At 37.2% G+C, this 16,044-nt stretch overlaps 2 protein-coding genes across 2 annotated transcripts; one reads left to right on the plus strand and one right to left on the minus strand.

The window, feature by feature from the left end:
• Positions 1–3,636: 3,636 nt before the first annotated feature.
• LOC126625383 (guanosine nucleotide diphosphate dissociation inhibitor At5g09550-like) lies at positions 3,637–7,923 on the plus strand. Its single transcript, XM_050294489.1, has 13 exons — positions 3,637–3,846; positions 4,405–4,467; positions 4,591–4,674; positions 5,083–5,190; positions 5,314–5,486; positions 5,577–5,688; positions 5,895–5,975; positions 6,057–6,119; positions 6,207–6,305; positions 6,400–6,524; positions 6,897–7,107; positions 7,366–7,440; positions 7,633–7,923. The coding sequence occupies exons 1-13, from the start codon at positions 3,760–3,762 to the stop codon at positions 7,681–7,683; spliced, it is 1,332 nt and encodes a 443-aa protein (XP_050150446.1). The 5' UTR covers positions 3,637–3,759; the 3' UTR covers positions 7,684–7,923.
• A 1,078-nt stretch (positions 7,924–9,001) lies between these two features.
• On the minus strand, positions 9,002–11,635 carry LOC126625391 (very-long-chain (3R)-3-hydroxyacyl-CoA dehydratase PASTICCINO 2A). Its single transcript, XM_050294501.1, has 9 exons — positions 11,459–11,635; positions 11,257–11,368; positions 11,120–11,138; positions 10,923–11,011; positions 10,757–10,810; positions 9,776–9,846; positions 9,597–9,678; positions 9,259–9,355; positions 9,002–9,168 (listed from the first exon to the last, which is right to left on the minus strand). Exons 1-9 carry the CDS (start codon positions 11,527–11,529, stop codon positions 9,098–9,100), a joined length of 666 nt encoding a protein of 221 aa, XP_050150458.1. The 5' UTR covers positions 11,530–11,635; the 3' UTR covers positions 9,002–9,097.
• Positions 11,636–16,044: the final 4,409 nt, after the last annotated feature.

A 16,044-nucleotide genomic window follows, 5' to 3' on the forward strand; every position in this document is an offset into this window, starting at 1 on the left:
TGCCCATATTTTTTAAAGTTTTATTTGTGTTTGTACCCATGTGTATACCGTTACGTGACATTGTATATTTAATCAATGATATAAAAATTACATATGGTATATTTATGTTTTATGCCTAAACTTTGTATCATATATTTATATTTTTAGTTTGTACCCACTTTTAATTTGCAACATTTTTTAAATTTGTAGTATTTTCTTTTGTTTTATTTTGTACTATGTATTAATTTCTTTTAGCACCTATATTTTTTAAAAATTCATTTGTACTCATAATTTTTTAATCTTTTATCTATACCCTAATTTATTTATAATGTACCCATTCTTCTTTATTAATGTACTACTTTGTTATATGTCAAATGTACCAATTGTTTTGTAAAATGTACCAATTTTTTTAGGGTAAATTACATAGTAGCCCCTCAGGTTTGAGGTCTATTACAACTTCATACAACAACTTTAAAACATTTCACTTTCATACATCCAGTACCATTTTATTTCAAAATAACACCTCCGTTAGATTTTCCATCCATTAGTCTGTTAAATGCTGACGTGGCTACCACATTTATGTTGATGTGGCTACCACATGGCAAAAAAATTTTTTTTTTTTTTTTTTTTTAAAAAAAAAACCTAAATCTTCTAAATATTAAAATTATAAAAAATAAATAAATAAATATAAAAAAATAAAATAAAATAAAATAAAAAAAACTAGAAAATCCCGAAACCTAGATCCCTTCCTTCCCCCCCCCTCTTCTGCAACTCCCAAAATCCTCTCTTCTCCTCGCAACCCCAAAACCCATATCCGCCATCTTCATCTTCATCCCTGAAAACCTAGAAATGATAACCCCCCACCCCACCCCACTCGCGTCCCCCACCCCAAAACCAAAAACCCAGAACACCCCCTCCCTACCCGCGACCCTCCCTGTGCACCCCCCTAACCCACGACCCTTCCTCCCTCCGCACCCACCATCTTTCCTTCTCTACACACCCCCCACTCTCCTCTACACACCCCCCATCGCCGACCCAATTGCTTCTTCTACCGCCACCGCCACCGCAGACAATCAAGACATCAGCTTGCTTCAAGTTATGTACGCCATGGAAGCTGCGGAGGCCACAATCAAGCAGCAGGTGGAATACAACATTCGGTTACGGGCTCAGCTCGAATACAAGATTCTCGAGCTGCACAGGTACAAGCTCCACGAATCCATGGCCGCCCAGTTGCTGCCTTCCGCCCGCGAATCTCAGGACCAAGCTCATCAGGTAACTGCCGCTGGCGTCGACAATCGAATCGAGATGATTGCAAATCACGGTTCGTCACAGTAGAGTCGTGGGGAATCGGAAACAAGAGAGACCCAATTGGGCAGCAACGAAATCAATGAAGGTGGTTCGGGTTTTTGGTACTTCGACGGCGGCTGATAACGCAAGCAATGGGATATCGAGATTGTCATCGCCGTCTACGATGACGTCGCTTTCACCAGGCAGGTCGACCATGGAGGGGGATTACAGAAATGGTTTGATGCCATTGACCGAGTCGAACAACCCTAATAGCAGAATGTTGAAGAAGGATCTGGTTGTTAGGGTTCATAAGCACGATCAAGAAATTATGCAATTGCGAAAGCATTTGGCGGATTATTCGATCAAAGAGGCGCAAACTCGGAACGAAAAGTATGTGCTGGAGAAGCGCATTGCAGGTTGTGTGGGTGGGTTACGAGTTCAGCTTTTGAATTTGGTTTTTGGTTTTGTTTTTTTTAATTTAGAAGATTCAAGTTTTTTTTTTTTAAATTAAAAAAAAAATAAAATTTGCCACGTGACACACATTTGGCAGCCATGTGACACAAATGTGGCAGCCACATCATCACTTAACGGATCAATGGATGGAAAATGTAACGGATGTATTATTTTGAAATAAAATAGTACTTGAGGTATGAAAATGAAATGTTTTAAAGATGTTGTATGGGGTTGTAATAGACCTCAAACCTGAGGGGCTACTATGTAATTTACCCATTTTTTTAACACTATGGATACATTCTTTTGCCATTTATTATTTCTTATTTTTACATAGTTTTTATCCATTTATTCAATCAAAATGTTTGAATTTTTTTATTGTAACCGTTTCTAATAGTATTATAATGAGGGATTTTAAATTTATAGGATTATAAATCTCATAAAATATCAAACAATTAATATCAAAACTATAAAAATATAAATATTAATTGTAATATAATGAGGTATACAAAGTCAAGGGACTTTGATCAAACTTTGAATATTATTAAGGTTTTAGTTAAAGAATGTTAAGGATTAGGGATAGCATCCAAAGTATCCCTTTAGAAAACCTATCACCCACAAATTAGTATTGAGTTAGTAAACTTTGAATACCAACAACATTATGATTCTAAAGGGCTTTTCTCTGTTAAAAATGCTTATAAAATTGCTTGCTCTTTGCATGAACGGCCATCTTCCTCGAGCTCCCATGCTACTGATTATTCATTTTGGAACTGTATTTGGAAAGCCAACGCCCCGGGTAGAATTAAACTTTGTGTTTGGCGGCTTCTTGGAAATTCTACCTACTCGTACTAATCTGGAGAAAAAAAAGGGTTGCGTTGGAAAATATTTGTGTCTTGTGTAATTCCTCTCGGGAGTTGGCGCTACATGTGTTTAGTGCTTGTCCATTTGCACGTGCTGTATTTTTCTCCTCCAATATCGAAACTGGTACTAGAGGTGTTGTACCTTCTTCATTTTGTAATTGGCTTAACCAATGTCCTGCTGCTCTCTCCTCAAGTCAGTTTGGCCTTCTCTTGATGCGATGCTTGTTCACTCTATATGGTGAGCTAATTCTCTCCTATGGGACGGCAAGGTGGAGAACCCTGCACTCGTGTGTCATCTTACAGGCCTTCATCTCTCTGATTTTATTAAAGCTCAGCCAACCCTCAAACTTGGCAACTTCAGTCTCCTTCTCGCTGACTTCCTCCCCCACCGTGATGGATCAAGATTATGTTGACGTGCTTTCTATGCTGCTACAAATTCTGGGGGTGTTGGTGTGTGAGATTTTCCGACGAAGTCGGATGCTATGCTAGAGATTTTGCTCGTAAAATATCTCATGTGACAACTCCCAGGATGTTTGAGGTCTTAGCAGCACGAGATGGTGTTTGTTTGGCTTCACAACGAAGTTGGCAGCAAGTTATTTTGGAATGTGGTCCAAGCTCTTGGAAGCTTGAATGGTGGCTCTTCCGCTATTGATTTGCTGATTGACGATACTAAAACTAATGCGCGGGGTTTTGATACTTCAAGAGTTTGTCATGTTCATATATCCACTAATATAGCGCGCATAGAATGGTCAAGTTGGCCTTAACTTTTAATTTAACTATTTGTAGGTTTGAGCAGGCCCTTGAGGATTGTATGATTTCTTAACGTTATAAATAAAACTAGTATCGTTTCTTAAAAAAAAAAAAAAAAAAACACGAAGGAAAATATTTTACAACTTCAAACAAATTACCGGAGAGGGGAATTCACAAACATATTTTGAAAAAGACATTCTTATTTTATCATGGGTCCACGTTCAACCTACGTGGGGGGCACATAACGGTTTTAACCGAAACTCGAGGGACGCCTGGCTTTGCTAGAGTCAGAGACCTCTTCCTTCTCTCTTTGACATAATTATAGCCTCACTTAATCTTCCTCGCATATCTTCTTCCCATTAACCAAATCCCCATTTCTCTCACTCAAACACAAAAAAACGCAGAGTGGGTTTCCCTCTCATCTCTGAAAGCCATGGATGAAGAATACGACGTCATCGTGCTCGGAACCGGCCTCAAAGAGTGCATTCTCAGCGGCCTCCTCTCAGTTGATGGTCTCAAGGTAATTAAACCTCCGCTTCATTATGAATTAAATTATTCTTTCTTTGCAAATTAATTACAAGAAAAACTAGGTCTCTTATCTCTCCGACGTTGGATTCATATTCTCAAAAACCACCCATTCATTAATCATGTAAATGATTTTGGTCTATATATATATATATATATATATATATATATATATATATATGAATTCGAAATGTAGGTTTATACACTCTAGCTGTTTGAATTTTGTGGATGGGAGACATTATTGTGACTCCACAATAATGATTCCGCACTCCTCTCTAATGATAAAAATGACCGATGAAGAGTGCATAATGACTATTTTGGAGTGCTAATAATATTGTACATTTGAGGTGCATTTTCATAAAGCTAAAAAGTGATTATTGATGAGTTTTTTCTATGTACCATGGATGATTTCTTCTCACTCTGATAATCTGATTAGGTTTCATTCATTGCAATTTGTAAGAGAGATCAACATCGGGGTTTAAGATTGTCGTTGCTATCACTTATCAATAAGAATGTTTAGGCTTTTAATATGTTATTTAATTACCTGAAATAGGTACTGCATATGGATAGGAATGACTACTATGGAGGAGAGTCTACCTCACTCAATCTCAACCAGGTAAGTATCTTAATAATCTTTGGTAATTTTTTTGGCTACACAGTTTGGCATACTTTCTGGTGAGATGTTATAATGCATGTAATTTTTTACGGCTTCGGTTTGTTTTCTATTTTTGGATTTTAGCTTTGGAAGCGATTCAGGGGAGAAGATAAGCCTCCAGAAACTTTGGGCTCGAGTAAAGACTACAATGTTGATATGATCCCCAAGGTAAAATGAATGATGCATATATTTCTTATGGTTGTTCTTTGATTCCTTTTCTTAGTTTTACTTTCACTTGCCCCCAATCTTTATATATAGGTGATGATCATGATGTAACATCTTCTGTGTTAATTTGCATGTTAATTTTTAAGCCTGTCAATGATGTGATCTAGATATTCAGCAGCTCATCGGTTAGCAATAATCTCGTCTTTTACCATATTCAATGTTTCTCAATGAAGAAACCTGTTTCAGGAATTTCATTTTGTTTCATTAGTCTGAACTGTTTTATTACATGAAGTCTGCTTAAAAGCTGACTATTTCTGACAAGTGATCTCTTAAAAGTACTGGGTCATTCGATTTGTTCAACGTGTTGTTCTGATAATTTGATTCTTTACAACCTCTGTGTATTTTTGACAGTTCATGATGGCCAATGGTGGTTTGGTTCGCGTCCTGATTCACACTAACGTTACTAAATATCTGAATTTCAAGGCTGTTGATGGTAGTTTTGTGTATAACAAAGGGAAGGTGTGATTCCTAACAAGTTCCAATTTCATTTAGTGCTTACTCATCTGTCATCTAAACGACATATATGGAACCACTAACTTTGCTTCACCCTAATTTCGTTGTGATTGTGCATTATGTTTCCAGGTTCACAAAGTACCAGCTAATGATGTGGAAGCACTTAAATCTCCACTAATGGGATTATTTGAGAAACGACGAGCTCGCAAGTTTTTCATATATGTGCAAGACTATGATGAGAATGATCCAAAATCTCATGAAGGAATGGACCTCAACAAAGTTACAGCACGAGAGCTTATTTTGTACTTCTTCCTCACATCCAAAACCTCATTAATTGTGCTATATGTTTAATTTCTACACGATGGAATTAGAATTTTTTGTTTCTGACATAGGAAGTACGGGCTAGATGACAATACAGTTGATTTCATTGGGCATGCACTGGCTCTCCACCGAGATGATAATTACTTAGCCGAGCCTGCTATGGCTTTTGTGAAGAGGATGAAGGTAACAAAGCATGAATTTTTTATTTAAAGAATGTTGGTGATTGATACTTATGACTATGAATAAGTTGCATATGTTCTACGAGGCAATATATGGCAATATATGGACAATGGCAGATTTTTCAAAAGCATTAATTAGAAGTACCCTAGAAATTTTTCTCAATTCAACTTTACAGTGTTCTATAATATACTCTACCTCCTCTCGGAAAGTTATATGCAGAGTCGCTAGCACGCTTTCAAGGAGGATCTCCATATATTTATCCCCTGTATGGTCTAGGAGAGCTCCCCCAGGTATGCTTTCAACAATTAGTTCTAGTATCACTTGGATATGCAACTTAGTTCCTCCGACTATATGTGCTATGAAATTTGCAGGCCTTTGCTCGATTGAGTGCTGTTTATGGCGGCACCTACATGCTCAGCAAGCCAGAATGCAAGGTCATATTTTTTTCATGCATATCGGAAATTTAAACCCACCCTTTTTGTTCGTATTATCGATACTTGACTGATGTTGCAAAATGGCAGGTAGAGTTTGAAAACAAGAAGGCCATTGGTGTGACTTCCGAAGGAGAAACTGCAAAATGCAAAAAAGTTGTATGTGATCCTTCATATTTGCCTGACAAGGTAACGTTGAGAAAAATTTTAATAAAAGTAGGGTCATCTGGCATGAAAAGTTTTTTGAACTGATTTGAGTTCAAATCTCCATCTCGTGCAACAGGTGAAGAAGGTAGGGAAAGTTGCCCGTGCCATATGTATTATGAGTCATCCAATCCCAAACACCCAGGATTCTCACTCAGTCCAGGTTATTCTACCCCAGAAGCAACTTGGACGTAAATCTGATATGTAAGTTGCTACCTCGAATGCCAATAACACAAATTCAATTAAGTATTCTCTAATAGTAAGTCCTTATTCAAGGACCTTTCGAAGGGCACTTGATCTGTACAAACATATGCATTTCAACCCACACAACAAGGGTTAAGTTAAATGCGTTATTTGTTTGCATAGGTCGTTTTCATTTTGTGTCATTCCTCCATAGAACTCAAAATCATTGAGAATCGGGTAACATGTAATGCATATATAAAATAAACACAAGTTGTATGACGATGCCATACTCATGGTGCTTGCTAGAGCCACATTGCTATTAGAATTAAATTATCATGAGAACGGTAAGACCTTGCAAATGAAGTTCTTTGACCGGATATGCCTCTGTTGCAGGTACTTGTTTTGCTGCTCCTACTCCCATAATGTAGCTCCAAAAGGGAAATACATTGCCTTTGTTTTAACAGAGGCAGAGACCGATAACCCCCAAGTGGAACTGAAGCCTGGAACAGATCTCCTTGGGGCTGTAGATGAAATCTTTTTTGACACTTACGACAGATACGAACCTACTAACCAGGATGCTGGGGACAATTGTTTCATATCCGCGGTGAGAATAAATGATTTCTTACATCTTCATTTTGATTATTCGTAAGCTCATACATCTATACCTTAATTTGTACTCATGACAACTAATAGTGCTTAACTCGCAAACCCTACTTTCACTTGCTTTCGACACAAGCCGGCCATACGTTCATTATAAAGCCGATTAACCCAAGTAGTTTTCAATGTTACTTTCTAGCCTGTCTGTATTTGAATTGATACTTTGAAGTCATTGTTCATTTCTTGGAGTTGGAATGCATTGCAGAGTTATGACGCAACGACGCACTTTGAGACTACCGTGCAAGATGTGATTGCCATGTACAGCAAGATAACTGGAAAGGTAAATTTTCAAATCCATTTAGCCAACTCGAATAATTGAACATTGAGGATCAATGTAATCCCGCCCTTTAAACGAGGAATATAAATGTAGGACTTAATCAGCAGCTGCTTTATACACAAATCGGTCGAGGTTACATTTGAGCTCTTGCATCAGTACTCCAAGTTGATTTATCTTACTGCACCATGTTTTCAGGCCCTTGACTTGAGTGTGGATCTGAGTGCTGCTAGCGCTGCTGAAGAATGAAATTTCGGAACAAGAGCAGCTAAAACACAGTAGTTCCTTTAATTTCCTCATCTTTTTTCTTTTTTTTAAAGCTCCAAGCTTATTCATAATCTGTTTCTGTTCTTATATATGTTGTATTCGTTAAACATGTTAATTAGCAGCACCTTCTTTGCTTAAAAAGTTATTCCGCTCCGAACAGTGTAGATTAATTTGAACATTCTCAAAGGAGGATATAGAATTTTTGTTCTTCTGCTTCTGACACCAATAAATGGCTCACATATATAATGGTTAAGGAAATTTTAGTTGTTTCCTGCTGCAATTTTATGTCTATTCAAGTTTAAAAGATAATTGATGATGTAAGTCGAGCATGTGCACATTTGATATGCTAACATGAAATCAGGACTGGTCCTAAGATTCAAGGGGTCCGAGGCAAGCCACTCAAAGGGGCCCCTTGATTTCTCAGACCCTTAATGCGTTGTGAATTCATATTATTTTTTGATCCGCCACCAACGCATCAACAGTACTGGTAGGATTTGGCTGTTCCTTTACCATCGCTTCAACAACACTGAAAGCAGAAGGATACCCGAACGCGAAAACTTTACAAGAATCTAGGCTTGGTGGTAGGCCCAATCGGTCTCAGACACAGAAAGCTAGAAATCAGAGCAATTGTGCAGAAAGAAAAGGAAATAATAAGAGAATTCGAAAGGAAAATAGGCAGATTTCATTCATTCCCTTTTTTCAGGTTACAATGATCTATTTATATACAATCCGCAAGGGAACCCTAGCAACAACAGGCTAGGCTTTAAGTGAACTTGGTTAAGGGACGGGCTGGAAGAGAGCTAGCTAAAGGCCCAAGTCATATGATCCTAACACTTGGTTGCCATATTACCATAGAAACTTGAAACTTTTCCACCGGGCTCCGACATTGCCAATTCCATCGCATCCCTTCGGATTTCGTCCAATGCCTCCAGAATACGTTTGCCACGAACGTTCTCTATTGCAATTCACAAGCCGGACTGTTTTTTCTTACAGAGATTTGTTGAATGAACAGATGCAGAGAGAGATTGATATTATTCGTAATCCAACTTCGAAAATAGTTTCCTGTTTTTTACCAACTTGGAAATTACTTTTACCTTTCCTATTTTATTCACCTTCCTCCCCATTTTTCTTTTCTTTTGAAAGTTCTTTTTCTTTTTTCACTTTCCTTGAGGAACAAGTTTCCTGCTTTTAACCGCGTAGCAGCAAATCTCTGTAAATACATCCACACATTCCTGTTTTTAACTTTATGGTGACCTGAATCTTAGCTAAACAAGTAAGAAATTCATCAAAACAAAAATGATTCTGGCTGAAAACCTTTTTAAGAATAAAATTCCATCTTACACACAAAACCGTATGATTAATCATCATGAGAAATACATTGAAACTTTGTTGCCGTCTACTCCCCTTTGGCTTTTGCAAGAGCTTTCTTCCTCTGTCCAAGCATATACCCGTACATGTGAGGACTCCCTGCAACAGATAAATCCACCAGAAAATAAACAAAAACCGGCCAAATCGTTTTAAGTGTGGTTAAAATATGCCAGTGAAAGAGATGCGTACCTGGGACATAGATTCCTAGTGCAACAATTGCAGCATACAAGTAATCGAAAGAGAAGTTCCACTTGTTTGGCATCCTTATACAATACTTCTCAGAGTTCTGCAAATAAAGAACATATTTGGTGAACATAAATAAACACTTTCAAAGACTACGCTATACACTCTTTTTGTAGCTGCTGTGGACAAGTAGAAGATGATGTGCAAAGTTCCATGTATTAGATGAGTAATAAACGACTAACACACCTACTTGCAAAACCCAGAAAACCACTCCTTTTGCAACACCCTCCACAACAAAAAAGGCAAAGAAAGTTTTTGCTTTTATGAATCATATAATTTGATACCTTAATGTGTGGCAGGGCAATATATATTAGACCAACTTCACTTGTGATGCCAGTTGGATACAACAAGATGAAGGTGCTATACCTGCATGGCATTGAATACAAAATAACGATGAATGAATGAATCGCAGGACTAAAACTACTTCCCGTCACATCCAATGATCACAAAACTGATGAACTACCTGAGCCACAAGAGCCATGTAGGTGCAAAACCAAGTGCCTCCTTCATACCAAAGAAAGAGTATCGAATAATCTGCAATTACAAACAAATGAATCTGAATTTGTTTACTCCTACTACAACTGAAGAAAAAGTCAATATGATTGCAATCAGCATCAGGATGCAAGTATTAATCCAATGAACATCAGACGGCAGCATGAATTTAACTGGCTTCACAAGTGAAATTAGTCTAATATACATCGCACTTTAAACCCTAAGACAGCAGCATGTATTAATGCAATCAACGCCTGGTTTCAGTATGTATTACCTTAAGTTAGGAATTTGGAAAGTGTTTTGGAAAGTTAAACAAAGAAGCAATTGTCTGAGAATTTTCAAATATTCTGTATAAACCCAACTTGTTATAAACGCCAGCTATGACATACAAATTTTAAATTAGAAATTAAAAATTAGAAATTAGAAATTTCCGTCCGGAAATTTTTCGAGCCTTAGCATATGAGGTTTCTAAGGTAATTTGGGAGCAGAAAACATACATACTGAGTTGCTCTTATTACATGCTTTTGAAGCAAAAGTTCAAGACAAACTTTAGACAAAAAATTCTTTCGTTCTTAAAGCAACAAACTAGGAATTACTAAAATCATTTCATCAAGCTAAAAGCCTAGGTATTAAAAGGTCCTTTCATAGACAATCTAAACCAAAATGCCAAGTCTTACAATTCCACAATAAAAATTCCTTTTATCCACAATCTGATAAGAGACATCGCGCTCTAAGATAAAACAAATCAATACAAACTTGGTCATGCCATTTTATCAGACAAAATCAGATTGCGAGATCAATGGTTTAGAACAATACTTAATGACCCAGATTGCTTAAGGCACCAAAAATTTGAAAACAAAAGTGCATATACTTGCAATAATAACACTTTTACACAGATGCAAACACAGAAGAGAGCAAAAAGCGCAAGAAATGAAGATCAGATAACACTTGCCTCGGTGATAGACCAGCTGATGACCAAAGAGCTAACAAGCATATGACTCCGAGTCTGCAGCAATAAGCTTCATCTTGTTACTTAAATATCCAAAAGAAATGAACTTTCATGTATAATAAAATGCTACTAAAAATTTAAACCCCAAACTTTGTATTTGCATTCGAACCTCAGGAAAACTCCACAGGATTCCCCATGTCAGATACAATCTCGAACCTATTTGCGGCAGTGTTGCTGTTATTGGAGATCTCACCAAACCTGCATCAAATGCAATCCCATATAAGAACTAACAATTAACAAAACCCACAAAATATAATTTAATCAGCTGAATTTTAACATATAAACAAAGGAAAATAAGGTACTCACCCACTAGCCCATGAAGAATCTGTTTCTCCATCCCAGCAATTCAAAGAATAACCCGAGAAAAATTAAACGTGAAAATACATTCTCCAATATTCAAAAAATAAATAGTAAGCAAATGGAGGGAGTAGTAGAAGTAGAACCTCCAAAACGGCAGCGGATTGGGCGAGAAGCAGAGGGCGTTCGACGGCACTGTAGACATGTTGGTGGCCGGATTCATTGAGAGTCTTGAGAGCAAGATACAGTACCTGAAACCTGAAACACAAATCGAATCCAGTTGAAGAGAGAGAGAGAGAGAGAGAGAGAGAGAGAGAGAGAGAGAGAGAGAGAGTGGGGACTGGGTACCATCCTAGGAAGACTGTCCAGTTGTAGAGGGAAAGGTATAGGCGCCTGAGAGCGGATAATGGTACCGCCATTGATGACCGATGTCTAAAGGCAGATCTACGAGCCTAGACAGCAATTATAGAGAGCGAGAGAGAGAGATGGGGAAGAAGAATAATAAATGAGGAGTAAAAGGCATGTAGGTGAGTAGCTCAACGCCTCAACCAATTTGGAAACGCTGACGTCTGAAATTCTTCTTTGCTCTGTTTTTTGTAATTCCCAACTTCCAACCCCCAACGTTTTCAATTTTGTTTCATTAATAAAAATACCATTGACCTATTAATGGGTTTTTTTTCAAAACTGGTTTTATTGTGATGTGAGAAGAAACATCTATGAATTAAAACAGTTAAGTGTTTGATAAATTATAATTGTAAAAGTATTTTTAGCAAAAAAAATAAAAACAGTCAGAGTATTTGGTATCTGTTTGGGTTTGAAATAACAGCTTCAGTCGAGAATGAGTTAACTTGAGTTGAAAAGCCATGATCCTCAACCCAATAGTAATTCCTCAGGCCAGTGGATTTTCAGCCTAAAGAGACTAATTCAACCGAGTCCCTATGGAGGTGAACTGTGAAAGGATTAAGTTTAGATTAGTGAACCGAAATTGCTAAGGATCAAAATGAGCTCTATTTAAATGCAAATCATTATAAGGATACAATTTGGGTTTCGGCTAAGAAAGGGAATGGGAGAATATTCAAGTAAATGGAGAAAACAAAGTCCTATTAAGACTCTACCTTAGCAAGCCTGTTTCATCACAATATCATTCCCTTCTAATATAAGAGGTTCTGCAACGTAGAAAATACCTTCAACTCAATAAATAGCTCAAAATGCTCTACACGAAGCCCTTCTCACAACCCTAAGAAAAATACTATCATAACCCTCTCGTCAACACATCTTCAATTTGAATAAGTAAACATCACTGTGTTGGCAACCGATGACATCCTCAGTTTGAATATGTAAACAACACTAGAGTTGTATAACCAATAGATTCAGCAACACTTCAGTTTGGATAAGTAAAATAGCATTGCTTTTTGTCTGTTGGTTATCTATCCAACTCTAGGCAAGCAAAGAATTCTTAATTTTCTCGCCCAAAGAGGTCACTTCACCAACTTCCCAACGAAGTGAAGTATTATATGATTGGTTACTCTCATATATATTTAGCAGTTTAGCATTTAGATAGTTGAATCACGTTTACTATAAAAGCGGCATCTCCTTTGAGTATCTTTGCCTTGCAGCCTGATACCGATTTGATGCATCTATATTCTTACGAATATAGTCAAGGTAGCAAAACGTGGTGTAGAAGATTTTGAACTTCACAGTGAATTAGGCAACCTTGTCTCCTAGAACCCAAGGCCAAGACGCGTTCCTCGGACGTAGTTGTTCAACTGCAGAAGTCATCAGTGCATTCAACACCACCACCACATCTGTTGTACTCACTCGATCGAGCTCGGTTGTTAGTTGGCACGCTCGCATTCACAAGAATGACGTAATTAGCTAATATAGTTACTTGGCATGTGCGCCACGTAGGCTTAATTGTTTAATAACTAATTGTAATGATTCTCTTATTTTAGATGGGCATGGTTAGTGAATTGACTCCATCTCAACTTTCCATGGTGGCATCTCGACAAGCTCTTGCCCGTATTGGTGAATCCGGAAACCCCTCCGATGCGACTCCAAAAGAAAGTGACTCAAGTGACCAAGTTAATAAAGAAGAAACTCTCTTGCTTTCATTAGAAACTCATGAAAAGTCTAAGGTTTGGGAGCCCTTTGAAAGGAAAATTGAGAGTGGTAGAGTTAAAGGGGTGTGCAATTATTACAACCACGCAATTATGGCCGAGCTAGGTAAAAATGGTTCAACCACCTTAAAAAATCATTTAACAAGATCTAGAAGCTACCCTCCTAAGTTGGAAATTTTGCCGCAAATATGCAAAAGATCTTCACTTTTTCAGCCAAGAAAGATAAGTTGGAAGCTATAGGTTTTTCTCAATAGAAAGTTACTAAAGCTTGCGTTGAGAAAATAATTTTAGATGAGTTACCTTTTTCTTTTGTCAACGACGAAGGTTTAGCTTTTTTGCATGCAACCATGTCCTATATGGAGAGTACCTAGTCGTAAGACAATTGCTAAGGATATATTTAACTTGTTTTATTCCAGAAAGAATAAATTAAAAAGACAATTGAAGACATTTATGGTGTGTCTAACAACAGATACATGGACTTCTTTCAACAAGTAAATTACATGGTTCTCACAGCAGGCATTTTATTGATGATGATTGGATTTTATATAAATTTTTTTTGAACTTTTGTGTAATTCCAAATCATAAAGGAGAATTCATTGCTCAATTTTTGGAGGAATATTTGGAAGACTAGGGTATAGAGGAGATATTACCTATTACGGTTGATAATGTTTCCACAAATAATTCTGAATTAAGGGACTTAGTGCACCTAATAAGTGGGTGGGGCCTTCCTAATGCACTTTTGTATGATGAAAATTATTTGAATATGAAGTGTGTTACTCATATCCTTCATTTGGTTGCGAATGATGGGTTAAAATTGTTGAATACACTATACAAAGTATTCGTAATGTGATTAGATATGCAAGATCTACCTCTCAAAGGTTGGAAAGCTCTAAAAGGTGTGTTGAGAAATTAATAATAGATAGCAAATGTCTTGTGATTTTGTATGTCCCTACCTGATGGAATTCTACAATTTTAATGTTGAAAGCAACTTTGAAGTTTAAAATAACTTTTGGTAGATTAAAAGTAGATGATGGTAATTACCTTCCGTAATTTATTAAAAGCAATAAAGGAGTGGCCACATTCAACGGATGATTGGAGTGAGGCAAGATAATTGCAACCTTTTTAAGACCTTTTATGAAGTCACTTTAAAAGTATGTTGTTCCAATACTCCAACATTCATAATATTTTTGGTGATTTGTTTTGGATCAAAAGTCTCTTGCATGAAAGAAAAAATAATGAATTTGTCTTCTTTTTTTTTTGGCCTGGAATGAATTTTTTTCTATGATCTCCGTGGTGATGCAAGAAAAATATGACAAATATTGTGTTCAATTGAGGATGCAATATGTTTTTGTTGCACTTGTGCTCGATCCTCGTCATATTCGATATGGTTGTTGTTTATTTGAGATAATATTTGGTAAGGACAACCAAAAGTTGAAAGTACCACAAATGCGGTGAAATATTTGTTGATTGATCTTTACAAGATTCATGAAGATGTCTTCCTCTACACAACAAAGTATGAGTAGTAGTGGTGGTAGTTCTCAACGACGAGGAGATTCTTCATAACTATGACCATAATCGAAAGAAAGTTGAAAGAAAAAGGTGAAATGAGGAAAGCGAAGAGAACCTAGTTATACACAATGATGTGGATATATATCTTTCCAATCCTAAAGAAGGGAAAGCAAAGGCAAATTTTGATAGGCTAATTCAGACTAATAGTCCCCGTGGTGATAAGGTATTCAGAAGACAACCCTTGTGGTAAAGATTATTAGCAAATTTAACACAAAAGAAAGATTTATGTTAAATCTCCAATTAAATGTAGGGATAAAGATGTCCAACCACACTCTTTACCCTTTCCTTCTCTTCCTCTCTATGTGTGTAAATATATCTCCTCTTAGCGTTCTCTGTAGGCTCACGCATTTATTCTAGGCTCACATTTATTCAGTCTAATACAAATGCATCCCATACACATTCGCCATCAACTACATACAAATGCAAATTATACAATTCAGTTTGAACCCATATCAACCTTTAAAAAAGAAAAAAAAAGGGTTATCTCAAAAACAAAGCAAGTTATCTTAGCCATCTCGTCCTCCTCCTCCGCCTTCAATATTTGTAGTGCCGATAATTTCGACAAAGCCTCTATCAAGTCCCTCACTGTTGTCGCGCCTAAGTGGCTTCCAGCAAAGAGAGAGAGAGAGAGAGAGAGAGAGAGAGAGAGAGAGAGAGGGAGAGAGAGAAGATTCATCAATACCTGAAGAATTCTACAACTCTCAAAAACTCTGAATTTGGGGAAATAGGTTAGGTGGAGAAGCATATGATTTAATGGAAATTAGGAGGGGAAGGTATAAGGGGAAAAAGGTGCACAAGATAAAGGGTGAGGCATAGGTTAAGAGAGGAGGTGTATGATAGAGAAAAGTGATGGGAGGGGATTGTGTTTGGTGGTAGAGGAACAGGGAAGGCCTCGTCTTCATATGTCATGTGGGGAGAAGATGGTGTAGGGAAGTCTTTTGTTAGGTGTCACCCTCCAATGTCTTTTTTTTTTTCATTTTTTCACTAAGAAATTAGGCAAATGTTTAGGAGAAGATGGTGGAGAGAGAGAGAGAGAGAGAGAGAGAGAGAGAGAGAGGAAGAGAGATGAAGGCATAGAGATTGAAAGAAAGAAAAAGGCTAACGAGTGCGGTTGGACATTTTTATCCCTACATTGAATTGAGATTTAACATAAATCTCTCTTTTGAGTTAAATTTGCTAGTAATCTTCACCACAAGGGTATAAATACTATTTTTTTTACCACAAGGGTTGTCTTCCGAATACCCTATC

Source organism: Malus sylvestris, chromosome 1 (assembly GCF_916048215.2).
Source record: "Malus sylvestris chromosome 1, drMalSylv7.2, whole genome shotgun sequence".
In the NCBI taxonomy this organism is placed as follows: domain Eukaryota; kingdom Viridiplantae; phylum Streptophyta; class Magnoliopsida; order Rosales; family Rosaceae; genus Malus; species Malus sylvestris.